Below are 26625 nucleotides of genomic sequence, written 5' to 3' on the forward strand. Positions count from 1 at the left end.
GTTTTCTGCCACCCTGATACTTATGTCAGTGTTTATTTACCCTGTACTTGTCCTATATTGTCTTTAACTGCAAGTCACTATTGTCCTGTTTTGATTTTACATTTATGTACTCTGTAATTGCGCTCTGCGGATCCCATGTGGCGCAATATAAAGAACAATAATCTCCTATATATTTGCCCAGATCTGTGACTTTGTGATTCATTTGCTAACGCTGGGCGGAGTCACAATGCTGGACGGAGTCAAGTCACAGATCTGCCCAAATATATAGGAGAGAATAGGAGTACACACTGGCCAAATATATAGGAGAAAATAGGAGAACATTTAACAGTACATGGTGATAACAGTACATACATAGTGAGCGCAGGAGAGACAGCAGCAGCAGGTTAAAGCTCCGTATAAGCACCACCCCCAGCCGTCAGCTATTGGACACATGTTAAAGCTCCGTACAAGCACCGCCGCCAGCCGCCAGCTATTGGACACATGTTAAAGCTCCATACAAGCACCGCCCCCAGCCACCAGCTATTGGACACATGGCTGAGGAGTGAGCTGTGATTGGCCGCCAATGCAACTAGCACCTGGGTCCCCGCTCACACAGGGAGACGCTGGCGGACACTACAGTGCCAGGTGCCGGAGAGTGCAGTAAGATGCCTGTGCACTCCGTCCCCTGGCAGTGAGCCCCGCTTCGTACCCGCCCTCACCCCGCGTCCCCGCTATATGTAGGGAGTTGGGGATGCTCTGTACCACGGGGGCAGCAGCAGTAGCTACATCCCATCACACCCACGGGTGGCCAATCACAGCGCACCCTTCAGCATGTGTCCAATGGCTGGCGCCTGGAGGCGGTGCTTGTATGTCGCATTAACATGCTGCTGCCGCCTTTCCTGCGCTCACTATGTATGTACTGTTATGTGTTCTCCTATACTCTCCTATATATTTGGCCAGTGTGTACTCCTATTCTCTCTTATATATTTGGCCAGTGTGTTCTTCTATTCTCTCCTATATATTTGGCCAGTGTGTTCTCCTATTCTCTCCTATATATTTGGCCAGTGTGTTCTCCTATTTTCTCCTATGCTTCTCCTATATATTTGACCAGATCTGTAACTTGACTCCGCCCAGCATTGTGACTCCACCCAGCTTTAGCAATAAGTCACAAAGTCACAGATCTGTCCTAATATATAGGAGATACCTACCTCCATCCCACCCACAGCAAACCCACGGCTGCCCCTACACCCCCTCGACCATCCACTGCACCCCCTACACCTACACCTCCCCCACCCAATGAACCCCAGCCCCTCACCCGCCACCACCGGACCCCCAACACCACCCGCAAGCACACCTACCCCTTACCCACCCACAACGCTTCCAGAACCCCTCCCACATCCACGAGTCTTGCACCGACCCCTCCCCCACCCCCTCCAACGCTACCCCACCCACATCGCATCCAGACCCCATCCACCACCCCCAGTCCCCTGCTCCTCCCCCACCCACACCACCTCCCGCCCCCCTCTCCTATCCGCACACACTCCCGGCATCCGCCCCTCCTCCACCCACAGACACCCTCCCCCATACGCGGTCACCCCTGCACCCGCTACATTCTGTACATCATGCCCTGCAACCACTGTTCACACCCACTAAAGGGCCTACGCCCCCTTCACCATCAAACGCACTTTCGTCGTGCACTATTTACCCACTCACACAACTACGTGCAGGGGTTACGGGGGCGTAGCCCCTTCCGACGGTGTGAAGAGCGCCCGTAGGGTGCGATGAATCACCTAGTAATAACATACTTGCCTACCTGACCCTCTCCATGTTCCTGGACTTTCCTGGTAATGTATGATTGCCATCACCTGTGGTGAGCTAGTTAATTGATAAGAAAGGTGCAGAGCATTTTCTCCCTCATGGAGAGGGTCAGGCAGGCAAGTATGAATAATAATAATAATAATAATAATAATAATAAATAAGAATTTACTCACCGGTAATTCTATTTCTCGTAGTCCGTAGTGGATGCTGGGAACTCCGTAAGGACCATGGGGAATAGCGGGCTCCGAAGGAGGCTGGGCACTCTAGAAAGATTTATGACTACCTGGTGTGCACTGGCTCCTCCCACTATGACCCTCCTCCAAGCCTCAGTTAGGACACTGTGCCCGGACGAGCAGACATAATAAGGAAGGATTTAGAATCCCGGGTAAGACTCATACCAGCCACACCAATCACACCGTACAACTCGTGATACTATATCCAGTTTGACAGTATGAAAACAACTGAGCCTCTCAACAGATGGCTCAACAATAACCCTTTAGTTAACAATAACTATTTACAAGTATTGCAGACAATCCGCACTTGGGATGGGCGCCCAGCATCCACTACGGACTACGAGAAAATAAGATTTTACTTACCGATAAATCTATTTCTCGTAGTCCGTAGTGGATGCTGGGGACTCCATCAGGACCATGGGGAATAGCGGCTCCGCAGGAGACAGGGCACAAAAGTAAAAGCTTTAGGATCAGGTGGTGTGCACTGGCTCCTCCCCCTATGACCCTCCTCCAAGCCTCAGTTAGGATACTGTGCCCGGACGAGCGTACACAATAAGGAAGGATTTTGAATCCCGGGTAAGACTCATACCAGCCACACCAATCACACTGTACAACCTGTGATCTGAACCCAGTTAACAGCATGATAACAGCGGAGCCTCTGAAAAGATGGCTCACAACAATAATAACCCGATTTTTGTAACAATAACTATGTACAAGTATGCAGACAATCCGCACTTGGGATGGGCGCCCAGCATCCACTACGGACTACGAGAAATAGATTTATCGGTAAGTAAAATCTTATTTTCTCTGACGTCCTAGTGGATGCTGGGGACTCCGTCAGGACCATGGGGATTATACCAAAGCTCCCAAACGGGCGGGAGAGTGCGGATGACTCTGCAGCACCGAATGAGAGAACTCCAGGTCCTCTTTAGCCAGGCTATCAAATTTGTAGAATTTTACAAACGTGTTCTCCCCCGACCACGTAGCTGCTCGGCAGAGTTGTAATGCCGAGACCCCTCGGGCAGCCGCCCAGGATGAGCCCACCTTCCTTGTGGAATGGGCCTTGACAGATTTAGGCTGTGGCAGGCCTGCCACAGAATGTGCAAGTTGAAATGTGCTACAAATCCAACGAGCAATCGTCTGCTTAGAAGCAAGAGCACCCAGTTTGTTGGGTGCATACAGGATAACAGCGAGTCAGTTTTCCTGACTCCAGCCGTCCTGGAAACCTATATTTTCAGGGCCCTGACAACATCTAGCAACTTGGAGTCCTCCAAGTCCCTAGTAGCCGCAGGTACCACAATAAGCTGGTTCAGGTGAAACGCTGACACCACCTTAGGAAGAAACTGGGGACGAGTCCGCAGCTCTGCCCTGTCCGAATGGACAATCAGATATGGCTTTTGTGAGACAAAGCCGCCAATTCTGACACTCGCCTGGCCGAGGCCAGGGCCAACAGCATGGTCACTTTTCATGTGAGATATTTCAAATCCACAGATTTGAGCGGTTAAAATTGTGATTTGAGGAATCCCAGAACTACGTTGAGATCCCACAGTGCCACTGGAGGCACAAAAAGGGGGTTGTATATGCAATACTCCCTTGACAAACTTCTGGACTTCAGGAACTGAAGCCAATTCTTTCTGGAAGAAAATTGACAGGGCCGAAATTTGAACCTTAATGGACCCCAATTTGAGGCCCATAGACACTCCTGTTTGCAGGAAATGCAGGAATCGACCGAGTTGAAATTTCTTCGTGGGGCCTTCCTGGCCTCACACCACGCAACATATTTTCGCCACATGTGGTGATAATGTTTTGCGGTCACCTCCTTCCTGGCTTTGACCAGGGTAGGAATGACCTCTTCCGGAATGCCTTTTTCCCTTAGGATCTGGCGTTCCACCGCCATGCCGTCAAACGCAGCCGCGGTAAGTCTTGGAACAGACCTGGTACTTGCTGAAGCAAGTCCCTTCTTAGCGGCAGAGGCCATGAGTCCTCTGTGAGCATTTCTTGAAGTTCCGGGTGCCACGTCCTTCTTGGCCAATCCGGAGCCACGAGTATAGTTCTTACTCCTCTACGTCTTATAATTCTCAGTACCTTGGTTATGAGAAGCAGAGGAGGGAACACATACACCGACTGGTACACCCACGGTGTTACCAGAACGTCCACAGATATTGCTTGAGGGTCTCTTGACCTGGCGCAATACCTGTCCAGTTTTTTGTTCAGGCGGGACGCCATCATGTCCACCTTTGGTCTTTCCCAACGGTTCACAATCATGTGGAATACTTCCCGATGAAGTCCCCACTCTCCCGGGTGGAGGTCGTGCCTGCTGAGGAAGTCTGCTTCCCAGTTGTCCACTCCCGGAATGAACACTGCTGACAGTGCTATCACATGATTTTTCGCCCAGCGAAGAATCCTTGCAGTTTCTGCCATTGCCCTCCTGCTTCTTGTGCCGCCCTGTCTGTTTACGTGGGCGACTGCCGTGATGTTGTCCCACTGGATCAATACCGGCTGACCTTGAAGCAGAGGTCTTGCTAAGCTTAGAACATTGTAAATTGCCCTTAGCTCCAGTATATTTATGTGGAGAGAAGTCTCCAGACTTGATCACACTCCCTGGAAATTTTTTCCCTGTGTGACTGCTCCCCAGCCTCTCAGGCTGGCATCCGTGGTCACCAGGACCCAGTCCTGAATGCCGAATCTGCGGCCCTTTAGTAGATGAGCACTCTGCAGCCACCGCAGAAGAAACACCCTTGTCCTTGGAGACAGGGTTATCCGCTGATGCATCTGAAGATGCGATCCGGACCATTTTTCCCAGCAGATCCCACTGAAAAGTTCTTGCGTGAAATCTACCGAATGGAATCGCTTCGTAAGAAGCCACCATTTTTCCCAGGACCCTTGTGCAATGATGCACTGACACTTTTCCTGGTTTTAGGAGGTTCCTGACTAGCTAGGATAACTCCCTGGCTTTCTTCTCCGGGAGAAACACCTTTTTCTGGACTGTGTCCAGAATCATCCCTAGGAACAGCAGACGTGTCGTCGGAAACAGCTGCGGTTTTGGAATATTTAGAATCCACCTGTGCTGTCGTAGAACTACTTGAGATAGTGCTACTCCGACCTCCAACTGTTCTCTGGACCTTGCCCCTATCAGGAGATCGTCCATTTTCTTTGAAGAAGAATCATCATTTCGGCCATTACCTTGGTAAGGACCCGGGGTGCCGTGGACAATCCAACCGGCAGCGTCTGAAACTGATAGTGACAGTTCTGTACCACGAACCTGAGGTACCCTTGGTGAGCAGGCCAAATTGGGACATGGAGGTAAGCATCCCTGATGTCCCGGGACACCATATAGTCCCCTTCTTCCTGGTTCGCTATCACTGCTCTGAGTGACTCCATCTTGATTTGAACCTTTGTATGTAAGTGTTCAACTATTTCAGATTTAGAATAGGTCTCACCGAGCCGTCTGGCTTCAGTACCACAATATAGAGTGGAATAATACCCCTTTCCTTGTTGTAGGAGGGGTACTTTGATTATCACCTGCTGGGAATACAGCTTGTGAATTGTTTCCACTACTGCCTCCCTGTCGGAGGGAGACGTTGGTAAAGCAGACTTCAGGAACCTGCGAGGGGGAGACGTCTCGAATTTCCAATCTGTACCCCTGGGATACTACTTGTAGGATCCAGGGGTCCACTTGCGAGTGAGCCCACTGCGTGCTGAAACTCTTGAGACGACCCCCCCCCACCGCACCTGAGTCCGCTTGTACGGCCCCAGCGTCATGCTGAGGACTTGGCAGAAGCGGTGGAGGGCTTCTGTTTCTGGGAATGGGCTGCCTGCTGCAGTCTTCTTCCCTTTCCTCTATCCCATGGCAGATATGACTGGCCTTTTGCCCGCTTGCCCTTATGGGGACGAAAGGACTGAGGCTGAAAAGACGTTGTCTTTTTCTCCTTTATACGGCAATACTTCCATGTGCCGTTTGGAATCTGCATCACCTGACCACTGTCGTGTCCATAAACAACTTCTGGCATATATGGACATCGCACTTACTCTTGATGCCAGAGTGCAAATATCCCTCTGTGCATCTCGCATATATAGAAATGCATCCTTTAAATGCTCTATAGTCAATAAAATACTGTCCCTGTCAAGGGTATCAATATTTTCAGTCAGGGAATCCGACCAAGCCACCCCAGCGCTGCACATCCAGGCTGAGGCGATCGCTGGTCGCAGTATAACACCAGTATGTGTGTATATACTTTTTAGGATATTTTTCCAGCCTCCTATCAGCTGGCTCCTTGAGGGCGGCCCTATCTGGAGACGGTACCGCCACTTGTTTTGATAAGCGTGTGAGCGCCTTATCCACCCTAAGGGGTGTTTCCCAACGCGCCCTAACTTCTGGCGGGAAAGGGTATACCACCAATAATTTTCTATCGGGGGAAACCCACGCATCATCACACACTTCATTTAATTTATCTGATTCAGGAAAAACTACAGGTAGTTTTTTCATACTCCACATAATACCCTTTTTTGTGGTACTTGTAGTATCAGAAATATGTAACACCTCCTTCATTGCCCTTAACAAGTAACGTGTGGCCCTAAAGGAAAATACGTTTGTTTCTTCATCGTCGACACTGGAGTCAGTGTCCGTGTCTGTGTCTGTGTCGACCGACTGAGGTAAAAGGACGTTTTAACGCCCCTGACGGTGTTTGAGACGCCTGGACAGGTACTAATTGGTTTGCCGGCCGTCTCATGTCGTCAACCGACCTTGCAGCGTGTTGACATTATCACGTAATTCCTTAAATAAGCCATCCATTCCGGTGTCGACTCCCTAGAGAGTGACATCACCATTACAGGCAATTGCTCCGCCTCCTCACCAACATCGTCCTCATACATGTCGACACACACGTACCGACACACAGCACACACACAGGGAATGCTCTGATAGAGGACAGGACCCCACTAGCCCTTTGGGGAGACAGAGGGAGAGTTTGCCAGCACACACCAAAAACGCTATAATTATACAGGGACAACCTTTATATAAGTGTTTTTCCCTTATAGCATTTTAATATATATAGTCATATCGCCAAATAAGTGCCCCCCCTCTCTGTTTTAACCCTGTTTCTGTAGTGCAGTGCAGGGGAGAGCCTGGGAGCCTTCCCACCAGCATTTCTGTGAGGGAAAATGGCGCTGTGTGCTGAGGAGAATAGGCCCCGCCCCCTTTTCGGCGGGCTTCTTCTCCCGTTTTTCTGAGACCTGGCAGGGGTTAAATACATCCATATAGCCCCCAGGGGCTATATGTGATGTATTTTTAGCCAGAATAAGGTACTATCATTGCTGCCCAGGGCGCCCCCCCCAGCGCCCTGCACCCTCAGTGACCGCTGCTATGAAGTGTGCTGACAACAATGGCGCACAGCTGCAGTGCTGTGCGCTACCTTATGAAGACTGAAAAGTCTTCTGCCGCCGGTTTCTGGACCTCTTCACTTTTCGGCATCTGCAAGGGGGTCGGCGGCGCGGCTCCGGGACGAACCCCAGGGTGAGACCTGTGTTCCGACTCCCTCTGGAGCTAATGGTGTCCAGTAGCCTAAGAAGCCAATCCATCCTGCACGCAGGTGAGTTCACTTCTCTCCCCTAAGTCCCTCGATGCAGTGAGCCTGTTGCCAGCAGGACTCACTGAAAATAAAAAAACTAACAAAACTTTTACTCTAAGCAGCTCTTTAGGAGAGCCACCTAGATTGCACCCTTCTCGGCCGGGCACAAAAATCTAACTGAGGCTTGGAGGAGGGTCATAGGGGGAGGAGCCAGTGCACACCACCTGATCCTAAAGCTTTTACTTTTGTGCCCTGTCTCCTGCGGAGCCGCTATTCCCCATGGTCCTGACGGAGTCCCCAGCATCCACTAGGACGTCAGAGAAATAGAATTACCGGTGAGTAAATTCTTATTTTCTCTAACGTCCTAGTGGATGCTGGGAACTCCGTAAGGACCATGGGGATTATACCAAAGCTCCCAAACGGGCGGGAGAGTGCGGATGACTCTGCAGCACCGAATGAGAGAACTCCAGGTCCTCCTCAGCCAGGGTATCAAATTTGTAGAATTTTGCAAACGTGTTTGCCCCTGACCAAGTAGCTGCTCGGCAAAGTTGTAAAGCCGAGACCCCTCGGGCAGCCGCCCAAGATGAGCCCACCTTCCTTGTGGAATGGGCATTTACAGATTTTGGCTGTGGTATGCCTGCCACAGAATGTGCAAGCTGAATTGTACTACAAATCCAGCGAGCAATAGACTGCTTAGAAGCAGGAGCACCCAGCTTGTTGGGTGCATACAGGATAAACAGCGAGTCAGAGTTTCTGACTCCAGCCGTCCTGGAAACATATATTTTCAGGGCCCTGACAACGTCTAGCAACTTGGAGTCCTCCAATTCACTAGTAGCCGCCGGCACCACAATAGGCTGGTTCAGGTGAAACGCTGACACCACCTTAGGAAGAAATTGGGGACGAGTCCTCAATTCTGCCCTATCCATATGGAAAATCAGATAAGGGCTTTTACATGATAAAGCCGCCAATTCTGACACTCGCCTGGCTGAAGCCAAGGCCAATAACATGACCACTTTCCACGTGAGATATTTTAGATCCACGGTTTTTAGTGGCTCAAACCAATGTGATTTTAAGAAAACTCAACACCACGTTGAGATCCCAAGGTGCCACAGGGGGCACAAACGGGGGCTGAATATGCAGCACTCCTTTCACAATGCCTGAACTTCAGGTACTGAAGCTAATTCTTTTTGAAAGAAAATCGACAGAGCCGAGATCTGTACTTTAATGGAGCCTAGACTTAGGCCCATATTCACTCCTGCTTGCAGGAAATGTAGAAATCGACCTAGTGGAAATTCCTCTGTTGGGGCCTTTTTGGCCTCGCACCATGCAACATATTCCCGCCACATGCGGTGATAATGCTTTGCCGTAACATCTTTCCTGGCTTTAATAAGCGCAGGAATGACTTCTTCCGGAATACCCTTTTCCTTCAGGATCCGGCGCTCAATCGCCATGCCGTCAAACGCAGCCGCGGTAAGTCTTGGAACAGACAGGGCCCCTGCTGAAGCAGGTCCTGTCTGAGCGGCAGAGGCCATGGGTCCTCTGATATCATTTCCTGAAGTTCCGGGTACCAAGCCCTTCTTGGCCAATCCGGAACCACGAGTATCGTTCTTACTCCTCGCCATCTTATTATTCTCAGTACCTTTGGTATGAGAGGCAGAGTAGGGAACACATAAACCGACTGGTACACCCACGGTGTCACTAGAGCGTCCACAGCTATCGCCTGAGGGTCCCTTGACCTGGCGCAGTATCTCTTTAGCTTTTTGTTGAGGCGGGACACCATCATGTCCACCTGTGGCCTTTCCCAACGGTTTTCCAACAGCAGGAAGACTTCTGGATGAAGTCCCCACTCTCCCGGGTGTAGGTCGTGTCTGCTGAGGAAGTCTGCTTCCCAGTTGTCCACTCCCGGAATGAACACTGCTGACAGTGCTAGTACGTGATTTTCCGCCCATCGGAGAATCCTTGTGGCTTCTGCCATTGCCATCCTGCTTCTTGTGCCGCCCTGTCGGATCACATGGGCGACTGCCGTGATGTTGTCTGACTGTATCAGTACCGGCTGGTTTTGAAGCAGGGGTCTTGCCTGACTTAGGGCATTGTAAATGGCCCTCAGTTCCAGAATTTATATGTAGGGAAGTCTCCTGACTTGACCATAGGCCCTGGAAGTTTCTTCCCTGTGTGACTGCTCCCCAGCCTTGAAGGCTGGCATCCGTGGTCACCAGGACCCAGTCCTGTATGCCGAAACTGCGGCACTCTAGAAGATGAGCACCCTGCATCCACCACAGTAGAGACACCCTGGTCCTTGGAGACAGGGTTATCATTTGATGCATTTGAAGATGCGATCCCGACCACTTATCTAAGAGGTCTCACGGGAAGGTCCTCGCATGGAACCTGCCGAATGGAATTGCTTCGTATGAAGCCACCATTTTTCCCAGGACTCGTGTGCAACGATGCACCGATACCCTTTTTGGTTTTAGGAGGTCTCTGACTAGAGATGACAGCTCCTTGGCTTTCTCCTGCGGGAGAAACACTTTTTTCTGTTCTGTGTCCAAAATCATCCCCAGGAACAGTAAGCGAGTGGAAGGAACCAGCTGTGACTTTGGAATGTTCAGAATCCAGCCATGCTGTTGTAGCACCTCCTGAGATAGTGCTACTCCGACCAGTAACTGCTCCCTGGACCTTGCCTTTATAAGGAGATCATCCAAGTATGGGATAAATAAAAACTCCCTTTTTTGAAGGAGTATCATCATTTCTGCCATTACCTTGGTAAACACCCTCGGTGCCGTGGACAGTCCAAACGGTAGTGTCTGGAATTGGTAATGGCAATCCTGTACCACAATCTGAGGTACTCCTGGTGAGGAAGGTAAATAGGGACATGCAGGTAAGCATCCTTGATGTCCAGGGATACCATGTAATCCCCCTCGTCCAGGCTTGCAATAACCGCCCTGAGCGATTCCATCTTGAACTTTGTTATGTAAGTGTTCAAGGATTTCCATTTTAAAATGGGTCTCACCGAACCGGCTGGTTTCGGTACCACAAACAGTGTGGAATAGTAACCCCGTCCTTGTTGAAGTAGGGGCACCTTGACTATCACCTGCTGGGAATACAGCTTGTGAATTGCCTCTAGCACAGCCTCCCTGCCTGAGGGAGTTGTCGGCAAGGCAGATTTGAGTAAACGGCGGGGGGGAGACGCCTCGACTTCCAGCTTGTACCCCTGAGATACTACTTGAAGGATCCAGGGATCCCCTGTGAGCGAGCCCACTGATCGCTGAAATTTTTGAGGCGGCCCCCCACCGTACCTGGCTACGCCTGTGGAGCCCCCGCGTCATGCGGTGGACTCAGAGGAAGCAGGGGAAGAATTTTGACTCTGGGGACTGGCTGCTGGTGCAGCTTTTTCCCTCTTCCCTCGTTTGACCCGCCTGCTTTTTTGAAGCCGAAAGGACTGTACCTGATAATACAGTGCGTTTCTTAGGCTGTGAGGAAACCTGAGGTAAAATATTTTCATCCCAGCTGTTGCTGTGGATACGAGGTCCCAGAGACCATCCCCAACCAATTCCTCACCCTTATAAGGCTCTATGTGCCTTTTAAAGTCAGCATCACCTGTCCAGTGTCGGGTCTCCAATACCCTCCTGACAGAATGGACATTGCAATAATTCAGGATGCCAGCCGGCAAAATATTCCTCTGTGCATCCCTCATATATAAGACGACGTCTTATGTTCGCAAAATAGTATCCCTGTTTGAAAGGGGTACAGACCACGCTGCAGCAGTCTGCAGGTCTCAGTCTAGTACCTGAGTGTGTAATTACAGACTTCAGGATAGCCTCCTGCTATTTATCAGCAGGTACCTTCAAAGTGGCCGTATCCTAAGACGGCAGTGCCACCGTGACAAACGTGTGAGCGCCTTATCCACCCTAGGGGATATCTCCCAGCGTAACTTATCCTCTGGCGGGAAAGGGTACGCCATCAGTAACTTGTTAGAAATTACCAGTTTCTTATCGGGGAAACCCACGCTTTTTCACACTTCATTCACTCATTTGATGGGGGAACAAAACACTGCCTGCTTTTTCTCCCCACACATAAAACCCTTTGTTTTTAGTGGTACTTGGGTTAATGTCAGAAATGTGTAACACATTTTATATTGCCAGGATCATGTAACGGATGTTCCTAGAGGATTGTGTATATGTCTCAACCTCGTCGACACTGGAGTCAGACTCCGTGTCGACATCTGTGTCTGCCATCTGAGGGAGCGTTGATGGCTTTTGAGACGTCTGGGCAGGCGCGGGCTGAGAAGCCGGCTGTCCCATAGCTGTTACGTCATCCAGCCTTTTATGTAAGGAGTTGACACTGTCGGTTAATACCTTCCACCTATCCATCCACTCTGGTGTCGGCCCACAGGGGCGACATCTCATTTATCGGCATCTGCTCCGCCTCCACATAAGTCTCCTCATCAAACATGTCGACACAGCCGTACCGACACACCGCACACACACAAGGAATGCTCCAATGAGGACAGGACCCACAAAAGCCCTTTGGGGGGACAGAGTGAGAGTATGCCAGCACACACCAGAGCGCTATATAATGCAGGGACTAACTGAGTTATGTCCCCTATAGCTGCTTTTATATAATTTATACTGCGCCTAAATTTAGTGCCCCCCTCTCTGTTTTAACCCTGTTCTGTAGTGTAGACTGCAGGGGAGAGCCAGGGAGCTTCCCTCCAACGGAGCTGTGAGGGAAAAATGGCGCCAGTGTGCTGAGGAGATAGGCTCCGCCCCTTTTTCGCGGACTTTTCTCCCGCATTTTTATGGAATCTGGCAGGGGTTAATATACATCCATATAGCCCTGGGGGTTATATGTGATGTATTTTTGCCAGCCAAGGTGTTTATATTGCTGCTCAGGGCGCCCCCCCCCCAGCGCCCTGCACCCATCAGTGACCGGAGTGTATGGTGTGCATGAGGAGCAATGGCGCACAGCTGCAGTGCTGTGCACTACCTTGGTGAAGACTGATGTCTTCTGCCGCCGTTTTTCCGGACCTCTTCTTGCTTCTGGCTCTGTAAGGGGGACGGCGGCGCGGCTCCGGGACCAAACACCAAGGACTGGGCCTGCGGTCGATCCCTCTGGAGCTAATGGTGTCCAGTAGCCTAAGAAGCCCAATCCGGCTGCAAGCAGGCGAGTTCGCTTCTTCTCCCCTTAGTCCCTCGCTGCAGTGAGCCTGTTGCCAGCAGGTCTCACTGAAAATAAAAAACCTAAATCTATACTTTCTTTCTAAGGGCTCAGGAGAGCCCCTAGTGTGCATCCAACCTCGGCCGGGCACAAGATCTAACTGAGGCTTGGAGGAGGGTCATAGTGGGAGGAGCCAGTGCACACCAGGTAGTCATAAATCTTTCTAGAGTGCCCAGCCTCCTTCGGAGCCCGCTATTCCCCATGGTCCTTACGGAGTTCCCAGCATCCACTAGGACGTTAGAGAAATAATAATAATAATAATAAGACACTCATATGCTGTTCATTATACAAATTGGTTAAATCACGGACACAGATAATTGTATAGTGTATGCCCATCTTAAGGCACATCTGAACACCCACTGTATGTTGCATACCTGTCGTTGGGGTCCACCTGTGGAGATTGGTGTCCCTGCGTGTAGCCCTGTGGCTGTCCATTGGTGTGTCTGTTCCCTGGGAGTGCCTCTGACCAGCATTATGTACAGCTCCCTCTTAATCTGCTGGTTCCCTATTTGACTCCATTTGTAACTACAGTACATAGCTGCAGCTGCACACATAGGGGGTAATTCAGACCCAATCGCAGCAGCAAATTTGTTAGCAGTTGGGCAAAACCATGTGCACTGCAGGTGGGGCAGATATAACACTTGCAGAGAGAGTTAGATTTGGGTGGGTTATTTTGTTTCTGTGCAGGGTAAATACTGCCTGCTTTATTTTTACACTGCAATTTAGATTTCAGTTTACACACACCTCACCCAAATCTAACTCTCTCTGCACATGTTATATCTGCCCCCCTGCAGTGCACATGGGGGGGTCATTCCGACCCGTTCGCACGCTGCGGTTCATCGCAGCGGTGCGAACGGGTCAGAACTGTGCATGCGCGGCGGGCGCATTGCGCAGGTGCATCGTTGCCCGGCAACGGCCGTCACCAGGCAGCGACGCCGCGTACGAAGAAAGCGGTCGCAGCAGCGATCGCAAGAAGATTGACAGAAGGAAGGCGTAGAAAGCGGTCGCAGCAGCGATCGCAAAAAGATTGACAGAATTAAGGCGTAGAAAGCGGTCGCAGCGGCGATCGCAAGAAGACTGACAGAAGGAAGGCATTCCAGGGCGTTAACTCACCACTATCCGGGCGTGGAGATCCGAACGCAGGCGTGTCCAGGCGTTTGGAGGGCAGATGTCTGATGTCAATTCCGGGACCTTTATCGCTGGATCCATTGCACAGGGTAAGTAACTGCAGGGCCAGTTTTGTTTTACACAAAACGTTTTTAGCATAGCAGGGCTGCACAAGTGATCGCAGCCCTGCTATGCTAAAATACACTCCCCCATAGGCGGCGTCTAGTTGATCGCACGAGCAGCAAAAAGTTGCTATGTGCAATCAAATCGGAATGACCCCAATGGTTTTGCCCATCTGCTAACAAATTTGCTGCTGCAATCAACTCTGAATTAGGCCCATAGACCTAAGGGTTTATAGAAATCAAATAAGAGGCCCACCCTGAGAGTTTGCCAGTGGCCTCCAAGCCTCTAGTGATGCCTCTGGCTAGAACACAAGCGTGCTCTCTAAACCTGCACATGTGCAATATTGCCATGAAGGCTTTTGCCAGATCACTAGACCACCAGTGAAGACAAGTTCAGGACTGGCAGAGAGAGGCCAGATTTTGCATGGCCTCGTACAGGATATCTATAATTTGATAAACTGTGATGGTAAAACATTCCGTATCGCTGTGATAAGCGCCCATAGAGAATGTTAAGTACCCCAACTACCAGGATAACATTAATAAACAGACCCTTAGCTGCCTCCATTGACTATATTGGGATGACACTTTTTAAGACAATTTGATGTAGGAATTTGGAAATACTACTTTGATCTAATATAACGAGATTTTAGAGTGATTAAATGTCAGGAAATTAATTCCCTAGAAAAGACACTTAGAATTGCAGAATAAAAAAAAAAAGTAATTGCCTTACTGTGTACTGCAATACTGCAAAACTACAGAAAAGATAGAATTTACATAAAATGATAAATACCAATCCTATTTCTACTAATTACATTCAGCTCTATTTACACTGAGTGGATGACGAACTTGGAAATCAGGGGTGTAACAGGCATGCCCCCAATAACCGGTTTTGCCTGACAAATGAACCACCCTGGGCTGGGCAATTGCTCCTAAGTCCCAAACTGCCACATGCTATTGTAAGGATCAAATGATCTATAATACTCAAGACCAATACAGCATTCTCACCACACAGATTTCCACTCATAGCAGATAAAACACCAGGAACATTTACATAAAACCCCCAAATGATACCAAAATAAAATGTGTATTGTATGTTATGATACAATCTCTCCCCTTGGTTAACGCTTTAAACACATAATCATACATCATATGCTGCTAGCCAGCTGGTTTATATAGGTATGAAACTTACCCTTTAACTATACAAGGGGATACACAAACCTTCCTAAACTTACCATCAGTAATCAGCACCATGCTCCTGGACGGGTAACAGGGGTCCTAGGGGCTGTGGAACTCCTGATAGTATCTCAGCACCCCAACAAAGTGCCGCCTGAGACTTTCTGTACTGACAGCTGCTGCAAGTCCCAACACAGAGAGTGGGCGGAGGATAGGTGCACACGTCACCCTGAGGGGGAAGCGTAACACTGTCACACCCTGTCCCTGCTGCCTGCCTGACACACTCAGCTCTGAGCCATAGCCTTAACCCTCGCACTACCTACCTACGCACTCAGATGGGGGAGGAGGAGGAAGAGAGAGTGCAACACCTGAGCTAAGATCTCACATCCAATCAGTGTGTCAGCAAAATAATTGTGGTGCACTCTATATAGGAGTACAGTACCCTTTAATCATACACAGCAGGCACACATACATCAGATTGGTATACTGCAGGATTCCACACAATTAAATACAGTAACACTGAGGTCATAAAGTCAATTCACTTGCAGAATTGACTGCACTGCAGACACAAGCAATGCATGTTATCTGTATTATATTGATAATGGACTGTGGATAATGGGCTGTGAGAGGTTGTTGTAGGTTTCTTGCGGCTATAGACGTCAGACATACAGTAACTAAGCTGCACCCACACTGTGGTTGTAGACATCCTTCCTGTACGTTTGCAGACGTTCTGTTGTAGGAAATTGGGCGAGAATATAGAACAGCATTGATCATAGTGTAACACGAATGTACCCATTTATGTAAGTTTCCAAGTTGTCCCTACTCACTCGCTTTAGAAAATATATTAAGCGGGGTACACACTGGAGCGACGGGCATTCATTCCAGCATCAGAATGAAGGCCCAGAATGAATGCCCATCAGTGGGGATTGCCTGTACACACTGTCACGATGTTAATGAAGGATGGAACAATCATGGATGCTAGCGATATCATTAGGTTTGATGTGCAGCACATTAAACCTAGCGATATCGCTAACGATCGTATGCACATCACCTGTACACACTGATCGATGTAGGCGATATGTCAATATGAAACAGCATATCGTGCTAACATCGCTCCAGTGTGTACCCATCTTTAGCCAGAACTTTGTGGGCCACATAGCAAGATTTTGAAGTGGCCCCTGTCCCAATTCATCTTGAGAGACACCTGTCAACAGCAGGTGTTCATTTTATGCCCCATTATGGTGCCCTAGTTCACTTTATGGGGGTCATTCTGAGTTGATCGCTAGCTGCATTAGCTCGCTGTGCAGCGATGAGGCAAAACAAACGGCACTACTGCGCATGCGTATGTTGCGCAGTGCGCACACACGACGTACTATTACAACAGCTGATGTAGTTTCACACAAGGTCTAGCGAAGCTTTTCAGTCGCACTGCTGACCGCAGAGTGATTGAAATGAAGTGGGTGTTTCTGGGTGGCAACTGACCGTTTTCAGGGAGTGTGCGGAAAAACGCAGGCATGCCAGAAAAAACGGAGGCGTGGCTGGGCGAACGCAGGGCATGTTTGTGACGTCAAAACAGGAACTGAATAGTCTGAAGTGATCGCAAGCGCTGAGTAGGTTTTGAGCTACTCAGAAACTGCACAAAAAAAAATTGTAGCCGCTCTGCGATCCTTTCGTTCGCACTTCTGCTAAGCTAAAATACACTCCCAGCAGGCGGCAGCATAGCGTTTGCACGACTGCTAAAAACTGCTAGTAAGCGATCAACTCGGAATGACCACCTATGTATAATAGTAGTGCTCAAGTTGATTTTATGCCCTATAATAGTGTCCTAGTTCATTTTCTGAATTATAGTTGTGCCCTAGTTGATGCTATACCCCATGCCAGTGTCCTAGTTTATGTTGCGAACCATATTAGTGCCCTAGTCCACATTATGTCACATTGTAGGGGTGCCATTACACATTATGTCACACAGTGGGTCGCAGTTAATTTCCCGACAGTTGGGAACCCGGTGTTCGAAATACCGATGCCGGAATCCCGACAACAGACAAAATGCCGGAGGTCGAAATCCCAACCGCCGCCCAGTATTCCCACAGGGTGGTGGTCCACAGCACCACCCGTGGGGGAATATAATAGCCCAAAGAGTGGCGAGCGTAGTGGAGACAGGCTGTCAGTAACCGGGGTATTACCTCCGGCATCAGGGCCCAGGGTCTGCCCGTTCGGGTGCTTGCGGTGCTGTGGCGGCAGAGGACCGTTTGCATGCTGAGGTGAGGTGTGACAGGTCTGGCGGTGGTGCCTGGTGCAGGCTTTGGAGTGCCGGAGATGGGGATTGGGCAGTTAAAAGGAGCGCACCATTGTGTGTCTGCTGTGCTGGGAGCTGCCATGTTGGAAGCAAAATTTTCAGTAAACCAGTGGTGGGGTTCCATGTAAGCGTTAAGCCAATCCTGGGCAGCTTCCTCTTGTAAAAAGGGTCTGCCTTGATTCAAACGCTGCAGGTGCTACAGCTCTGTGCTCCCCTCAGGGTTCTCTTGTGGTTATACTCCGTGCTCCGGGGGCCTCCGGCCCTGCTTCTCAAGTCACCCCACAGCCTCCTGCCATACACTCGCCGGTTGCTACTTCAGTCCCGATGTCTGGAGCAACCTGCCTATCGTATGGTGTCCCGTGGCCGTAGAAGGATTGCCAGGTTGTCTTTAGTGCCCTTCAGCCATGTCTGGCGAGTATTCATTCTTCAGTTCACAAGCCTTCATTCTTCAGTGTTCTTCAGCCACGATTGTTAAGCACTCATTCTTCAGTATTCAAGTCTTCGATCTTCAGTGCTCTTCAGCCACGACTGCCGAGTATTCATTCTTCAGTTCACAAGTCTTCATTCTTCAGCCACAATTGTTAAGCACTCATCTTCGGTTCTCAAGTCTTGATTCTTCTGAGCTCTTCGGCCACGATTGTCATGTATTTATTCTTCAGTCCATAAGTGTTCCTTCTTCTGAGTTTATTAGCTACAGTCATCAAGAACTCTTCCTTCAATTATCTTTGTCTGAAGTTGTTTGAACTCTTCAACTGCAGCACCCTATTTGCAATCCAGTCTTAGCGGAGGATCCTCCTTTTGGCCTCTATTAGTCACCGATGTATATGAGAAGGAACTACATCAGGCCTCCTCGATTTCTTCCCATTGTATCCTCTACTTCTCCAACTGTCTCCCAATCGTCAGAGCCTTACCTTCAGCCAGACGTGACACAGGCAGCCTGCTTTGCCGTCTGCAGCAGCTGGTGCCCCTAGGCATGTGCCTAGTGGGAAATCCGCCACTGTCTGTATTATTATCTTTTATTTTTAAGGTGCCACAAAGTGTTTGCAGAGACATACAGGGAATATAACAGTGACGTGTGGTGGGGTGAGGCAGGAGAAGCAGAGCCTTTCTTATCATATTAACATCTGGGTCAGAGTTTTGACTGCATAAAGTATATTAGAAATGTCTTCTTTGTATTATTCTAATCATTTTTATAGTCGAAACTCTAGAGTAAAAAGTCTATGGCAGCCCATCTTTTCTGCACATCTCTTATCAAAACTCAGCAAATTTCCAGCAGTACTATATATACTGCCTCACCTATGTATAATGCCATCATCCTTAGCTCTGGCTCTGGTACCAGCCATTGCCTCCTGAGCCATTTACCTCACTGCATGTCCCTGGAATATAAGCTACATAGTAACTAGACTTATCATTAGTATTGTCCAGTGGTTGCCAAACTATTTTGAATCACGGCGCCCTAGAGTATCAGAATTTTTTCACGGCACCCCTAGGCCTAAAGTTTTTTATTGAGAGATTTAGAATAAATATTAAATGAAGTAAATTGTGTTTATACGTCATCCTTGGGTTCAATTGTGTGGTTTGGGACAGGAATTGCTTCTGTTTGTCCACATAGTTTATGAGTGACAGCCACCAGCACTGGTTTTGCCTATTACTTTGACCATAAATAATTTAAATTGGTCCTCGACCACCAATCCAAGGCACCCCTGCAAGTGTCCTGAGGCACCCCAGGGAGACACGGCACACAGTTTGGGAACCACTGGTATAGTACAATAAAAGTTGAGGCATCTTATAAGAAACACAAGGCACTAAACACAGGTTAGGTAGGACAAGGAGTTAGAGTAGGTCATCTCACTGTACACTGTAGGATAAGCAATGGTGAGTCACAGGGAGAGAAAGGCAGTTTAGCACTCTAAAGGTGGGATGTACTAAAGGACAAATGCTGTAAAACACCCATTTTCGGGGGTTTTACCACAGTTTGAAACCCTAGCCACCTGTGTATCGATGCTGAGGGTATGGCGATACCCTATAGAAGCCTATGGGCTTCTTACCGCTCCTACCGCCCCCCCTTATCTGCGTCTGGTCAGCCTTGTGGTGCGGCTCCACGATCCCCCAACCTCCTCCTCACACGCATGCCAGCCATGTCTCCTTCCGGCTGCAGGGAGGAGGAAGAGCCCAGGGACTCACTGCACACATCACCTCCCACAGAGACACCCTGCCAACCTTTTCACAGGTATCGCAGGGGGCCTCTGTCATCGCATTGCAATGCTAATCGCATATGTTAGTACATATGCGATTAGTATCTCTGCGATGGGCACCAATGTATGTTAATATATCCCACCATTAGAGCCTGTACCCAGCATAACGGTACAGTATGAGAGATGCTGAATGGGACTTCCTTATAAGAACTGTGGTGCAACCCCGAAAACTAACATTCTTATCATCATATATCACAGCAATTTGGAATGTGATTTCAGGGCTATTTTTATCACTCTGATAAGAGCCCATCTCAGCAATGAGTAAAAAAAATAAAAAGTAAAATGATAACAACTGCAATGTGATAAATTGCATCAGATCTGTAACTACAGATGCCACCCCACAGTCCCTGCAACTGGCTAGAATGGTGTCTGATACAGCATCCTGTTGCCAGTATCCCTGCTGCAGTGCAGCCCAGAGCATCTTTTGAACATTTTGGATATGCACACTGCAGCCTGTACAGCCTCCCGGCATAAACCTCTGTAACAGCACTAAAATGCAAAACTGTAAGGTGGGTTAGAAGGGAATACTTATCTGTCACACACATAAACCTCTGCGTCAGATAGTATAATCCATTTTACAGTGAAGAAATACTCCCCAAGGTCCAGTAGGCTACTTATCTATCGTACATACCTGTTGGGGCGAGATGGAACAGCACTCCTACAGCAACCACTGCCTAGACTTCCCCTGGTGCTACATATCACCTACCTAGTCTGACTAGTCAAACTCAACTATGGGCCCTCATTCCGAGTTGTTCGCTCGCAAGGCGAATGTAGCAGAGTTACACACGCTAAGCCGCCGCCTACTGGGAGTGAATCTTAGCTTCTTAAAATTGCGACCGACGTACGCGCAATATTGCGATTACAAACGAGTTAGCAGTTTCAGAGTAGCTCCAGACTTACTCTGCCTGTGCGATCATTTCAGTGCTTGTCGTTCCTGGTTGACGTCACAAACACACCCAGCGTTCGCCCAGGCACTCCCACCGTTTCCCCGGCCACTCCTGCGTTTTTTCCGGAAACGGTAGCGTTTTCAGCCACACGCCCCTGAAACGCCGTGTATCCGCCCAGTAACACCCATTTCCTGTCAATCACATTACGATCGCCGGAGCGAAGAAAAAGCCGTGAGTAAAAATACTTTCTTCATAGTAAAGTTACTTGGCGCAGTCGCAGTGCGAACATTGCGCATGCGTACTAAGCGGATTTTCACTGCGATGCGATGAAAAATACCGAGCGAACAACTCGGAATGAGGGCCATGGTGTCTTTCTGCAGCGCAACAAACCTAGCTTACCTATTCTTAGAAGTATCTTTCCTGGGTTCAAGTTCAGGAGAGGTGGATTTTTTTGGGCATCGGGGGCAGAGACATAAGTGACCCGGACCCCAACATTTCTGTTGCCAGCCCTGCATCCCCCTCGGTGGTGCGTGGCACTCTGTCCTAAACCCAGAAGTCCCTCTATCGCAAAGAACAGCTCTTATTGGGACATTTTAATCGCATTTCTAGTTTCTGGTTAGTAATGCTAGTATGTACTCAATAAGTGGTGGGATGTTTCGCATCGCAAATGTGATGCTTAGTACATCCTCTCCTGTATGTCATAATGTGAATTAAGGGTACTGTGTGGCAAAATGGGAACTACTATGGTTCATAAAATAACCTACTGTGGGGCAGAACAATAACTAGGGCACTGCTATGGATCAGAAAATAAACCAGGGCACAGGGGCGTTTTAAGAGTGGAGGAGGCCCGTGTGCAGACTTCTGCTTCAGGGGCCCCCTCCTCTCTGACCGAGGCACAGCATTTAATACTTACCTCTGATGGGTCCCCCGGCGGTGCCATCCTTCTCCGCAGCTGCAATACAGTCTGAGACCAGACTCTATTGCGCATGCGCAAACCTCCGGGAACACGGCACGGCGGCCATTTTCCCGAAGATTTTGCTACTGCGCATGCGCAAAACTCCGGAAAAATGGCAGCCATGCCATCTTTCTGGGGTTTTCAGCAGGCGCAATAGAGTTTGTTCCCTCTAGTGTTCAAACTCTATTGCGCTGCTAAAAAAGGGATGGCTTCGACGGGGGACTTCAGAGAGGTAAGTATTAAGCAAATGGGTGCAGTGTGTGCGGGGTGGGCACCCCTGGACCTGGGGGCCCGTGTGCCTCGCACACACTGCACCCATTATAGAAACGCCAATGCCAGGGCACTATTATGGGGCACAAAATGAACAACTGCTGTGGACAGTTATTTCTCTATAAACATCGGTACAGGGGCCCCTTCAAAATATCGCAATGGGGCCCACAAAGTTCTAGCTTTGCGCCTTCTCCTAAAACTTATTTATTTTGACAGGCAATCAGGACTCCTTGATATACAGTGGAGAAGGGGGTTGCTCTTCATTATAACAAATAATAAAGAACTGTGGGCCTAATTCAGACCTGATCGCAAAACCAAAATCTTTCTCTAATGGGCAAAACCATGTGCACTGCAGGTGGGGCAGATATAACATGCGCAGAGAGAGTTAGATTTGGGTGGGTTTTATTGTTTCTGTGCGGGGTAAATACTGGCTGCTTTATTTTTACACTGCAATTTAGATTTCAGTTTGAACACACCCCATCTAAATCTAACTCTCTCTGCACATGTTATATCTGCCTCCCCTGCAGTGCACATGGTTTTGCCCATTAGAGAAAAGTTTGCTGTTGCGATCAGGTATGAATTAGGCCCTGTGGCCCTGTATCTACCCATGCTGCTGCTGCTCATCCTGCTGCAGTTCAATCGCACTGGCCCTTACCATCACTCCTAACAGACACTCCAAGCCAACAGGGTAGCATTGGCTCAAGGCATGCCACACCCAGTAACGCCATACTTGCCTACATTGTAAGTCTCCTCTCCGGGAGAATCCCGGAGAGGAGACGCTGTAGTAGTCTTCGGGGGGCGGGGGCCGGATGGTGACATCACCAAGCCCCGCCCACATCGGCAACTGCCGCAATTCGCTGGTCCGCGGGAAGGGGCGGAGCTAAAATGACGCAATTGGCATCATTTTAACCCCTTCCCCACCCGATAGACCCGCGAAAATGGGAGATTATCTCTCCATCCTGCTCGCATCACTAAGGTGCAAGCAGGATGTGGGAGACCTGCCCACTCTTCCGGTGGTGCGGGGGGCTAACCCCAAAAAACGGGAGCCTCCCGCAGCTTCCGGAAGAGTAGGAAAGTATGAGTAACGCAGATGTGATAGCTGCCTCACTGGGTACTTTCCAGTATTATTATTATATGCTCCAGGCACATTCTGACTATCAGAGCAGAGGCAGAAGTGGTCGCTGCCTCACCTCTCCTCTCTCTCTCTCTCTCTCTCTCTGCAGTCCTGCGAGCACTGCAAATTTGGTGAGATTTGTCTTTAAAATTATTGGAATAATGCAAAGAAAATATTTATATAAGTTATAAATATGTTCTTTGCATTATTCTAATAATTTTTATAGTCAAAACTCTGGAGTATGATAGGTGAGGCTCTGCCTATCCTGACTGCACATCACTGATAGGGACTAATTTATTGTCATGTTTTAGTCCCAATAATCATAATTTCTTATCAGTGCTTATTGCGGAAATAAATTATGTACTGTCAGCACTTATCAAAATACACATGCAGGGCATACTTGCCTACCTGACTCGCTCCATGAGGGAGAAAATGCTCTGTTCCTGGACTTTCCTGGTAATGTATGATTGCCATCACCTGTGGTGAGCTAGGTAATTGATAAGAAAGGTGTTTCACCACAGGTGATGGCAATCATCCATTACCAGGAAAGTCCAGGAACAGAGCATTTTCTCCCTCATGGAGAGGGTCAGGTAGGCAAGTTGATGCAGGGGCTCCAATAGAGGCTCCGCTAAGTAATCACTTTCCGTTTCCGGGTCTGACGGCTGCGCATGCGAGAACAAAGTGTGTCAGGGAGTGATAACGGAGTGTAGGCTATATTTACCACCAAGACCAAGCTCGGCAAATTCTCCATTGAAGCAGCCTCCATAGTTGGAAAGCCCCCATAGAAATTTTTAGGGGGACTGCTTCTGTAATCGAAATGGTGGTGTGGTCCCTCATAGATACTTTCAGGGAATAAATACCTACAAACAATGTTTGATAAATATCCCCCATAGTAGTAACACACAATCTGCATAGAATGCATGAGTAACACACATGCAGAACTGTCCATTTTCACTTTTATGTACTAGTTTCTGTAATCTCATCATTAGCATGAAGTGTGCCATTTCCAGTCAGTTACCACAAAAAACAGTTAGGCCATTTATCCAAAGGTTCTACTGTATATGACACAGTCAGGGCTGGTATTACTTGGAGCAATGATATAATAGTACGCATCTCAAAATTGTGTGATCTTCTATACTTCTCTTAACAGGATCCCCAAATTATTGTGCGGGTGACAACAAGGCTGCATACACCGGACTGGGCCTACAGGGAAGAAACAGGTAATGCCTGTATAATGCACTGCTACAAACACGACAAAATAAAAGCTGGGTCAATGGGGGTTATTCAGAGTTGATAGTAGTGTTTGCTAAAATAGCAAAAACTGCTACCGATAAAATTGCATGCTGGGAGCTGCCTAGCTCAATTGTGATCGCATTGCAAAAACGTCTAAATAGAGGGCGACTTCTGCATATCGCAGGAAACGCAGGCAACGTCATCCAGCTGCCCCAAAACAGCCATGACACACCTGCGTTTCCCACACCACTCCCCCCCTCAATGCTGTAAAGCTGTCCCAGATCGTCTAATGCCTGTTAATCACTTTGCGATCGCTTCCTTCTGAGATGCGGTTGCATTGTGACCTCCCACACACAAGTCTAACACTGTACGATGCACATGTGTTTGCGTTATTAGCAAAACAGCGTCCACCTCTGAATAGCCTCCTATATGTAGTGAGGCTTCTGCATACCTTCCAACTGTCCTGAATCCCGCTATCCCTCCCATGTGCAACAGTGTCCCGTGGGCAGGGAGGGGGGGAGGCAGTTGGGGTGGCTTTGGTCACCTGCTGCTCTGCTCTGCACATGCGCACGGCATCTATTCAGTGTTGGGAGGTGAGCAATGGGCTGCCTAGCTGCTCTGGGAGTGCTGTGCACGCCCCCAAAATGCCGCACCACAGGTCAGTGCTGCAAGGCCATGCCTACACTACCGAGGCCACACCCCTTTTATCGGGTTGCACGCGCGGCAAACGGAAAGTTGAGGGGTATGCTTCTGTAATTGGTCATTAGCCATAATGAAAGCAGTGACCATATTTTTTGATTGCAGCTCATGATGGAATTCCCAGCTGAATGACACATCTCTGATAATTTAGCGAATACATTAAATCTAAAATTGTAATGAGGTATTTGGTAGTGTGACTTGTTTTATTAATTGAGATTATAATTTTATTATAATTCATATATTTGCAGGTGTTAGGTTCCTGGTGCTCAGAACAAGGGAGATGTTGCGTAGTGAGTCCTGAGCACCAGAACGTGACGCTGAAACGAGGTGTGATGTGGAAATAGCTCCTAGCACCCTACCTCCGTTGTTTCACCCGTGTGGTCCGTTCACGCCTGAGTGACTATGGTTTCTTGGGCCCACGGCAGCCGCGTTTGAAGGGCGGATTAGGTCTGCCCAACTCCGATGCCCCCAGGTCTTAGATTGAGACAAGGCGTGAACCGAGACAGGATAATAGCAAGGGGACCTCTAGCTAAAACAAACAGAAGGCTAGGGGCTACTAACTACCCTAAACCTAAATATATGTGCGGCACGCCGCCAAAGGAAAAGAACAACAAAGGAAATGCTGTCCACTCGCCGACACAATACCGTTGTGTACCAGCGGTGACAGCACAAGCAGAACCCTCTGCAAAACACCAGAAACAAATCATAACCAAAGAATACTGCGGCCTGGGCCGACGAACGCGGCAAAGCCGCTACTCACGGAACCGGTACAAATACTGGCAAACGGACAGGAACCCCCAATGTAGCTGACACAGACTCTCAGAACTGGAGGACAGGCAGAATCCCAAACGACAGACCGGTGGACACCAAGAAGCCAGACACTCGCCCAGGCACAGACAAAGCCACAGGACTCCTGGACAGGAACGCTTCACGGCAGGACACAGGATCAGACACTGGAATCGACACAGGAACCGACACTCAGGAACCGACACTCAAAGCAGCTAGGCAGATACTGCTAGACAGGAGCTCAGGAACTGGCAGAGGCTAGCTCAGAACTCAAGAACTCTGGAACTCAGGAAACCTGGAAATCTGGAAATATCACCAGCGTCTGTGAATTGCACTGAGCCAGCATATAACAGAGAGTCTTAATTAATCATGTCGTGCAGCTGCCCTGTTGCACAACTGAGAGGTGCAATCAACAGACAGGTGAGGCTGAACACATGGGAACAAGCTGCAATCACACAGACTCACCACTGGCAGCAAACAAGAATCTTCTTAAACCAGAGCAACGGGAAATCCTGGCCTGCAAGACTACTTATAAACATAAAATAGGAATGAACCACTACCTGTGGTTCATAACAGTACCCTCTCTTTAAGGGTGGGCTCCGAACACCCCATGACACCCACGGGGAACAGAGACAGAAGTATAACATAAAATACATAACCAAAAATGCAAAACAGGAATGAGCCACAGACGTGGCTCATAACATTACCCCCCCCTTGAGGAGGGGTCAAATGACCCCAAAATTCAGAGTTTCCAAAACAAGGGATACAAAAAAAAACCTGACACACTGGTCTAACAGAAACAAGCTGTGACAACAGCTTGTAACGGTGCCCCCCCCCCCCCCTCCTGATGGTGGCCACTGGACACAAGACAAGGAAAGAAAGAAAAATCTTTATTTTTTTATTTTTATTTTTTTAAC

General features: G+C 48.9%; 1 protein-coding gene across 1 annotated transcript in view; it reads right to left on the reverse strand.

Moving 5' to 3' along the window:
• Positions 1-15478, reverse strand: part of LOC135056038 (cytohesin-1) — a 71876-nt gene extending 56398 nt beyond the window's left edge. Inside the window, exon 1 of the mRNA XM_063960760.1 lies at positions 15273-15478. Within this exon, the coding sequence (XP_063816830.1) occupies positions 15273-15291 (19 nt within the window). The 5' untranslated portion in view covers positions 15292-15478. The remainder of the gene's footprint in view (positions 1-15272) is intronic.
• Positions 15479-26625: the final 11147 nt, after the last annotated feature.

Source organism: Pseudophryne corroboree, chromosome 3 (genome assembly GCF_028390025.1).
Source record: "Pseudophryne corroboree isolate aPseCor3 chromosome 3, aPseCor3.hap2, whole genome shotgun sequence".
In the NCBI taxonomy this organism is placed as follows: Eukaryota; Metazoa; Chordata; class Amphibia; order Anura; family Myobatrachidae; genus Pseudophryne; species Pseudophryne corroboree.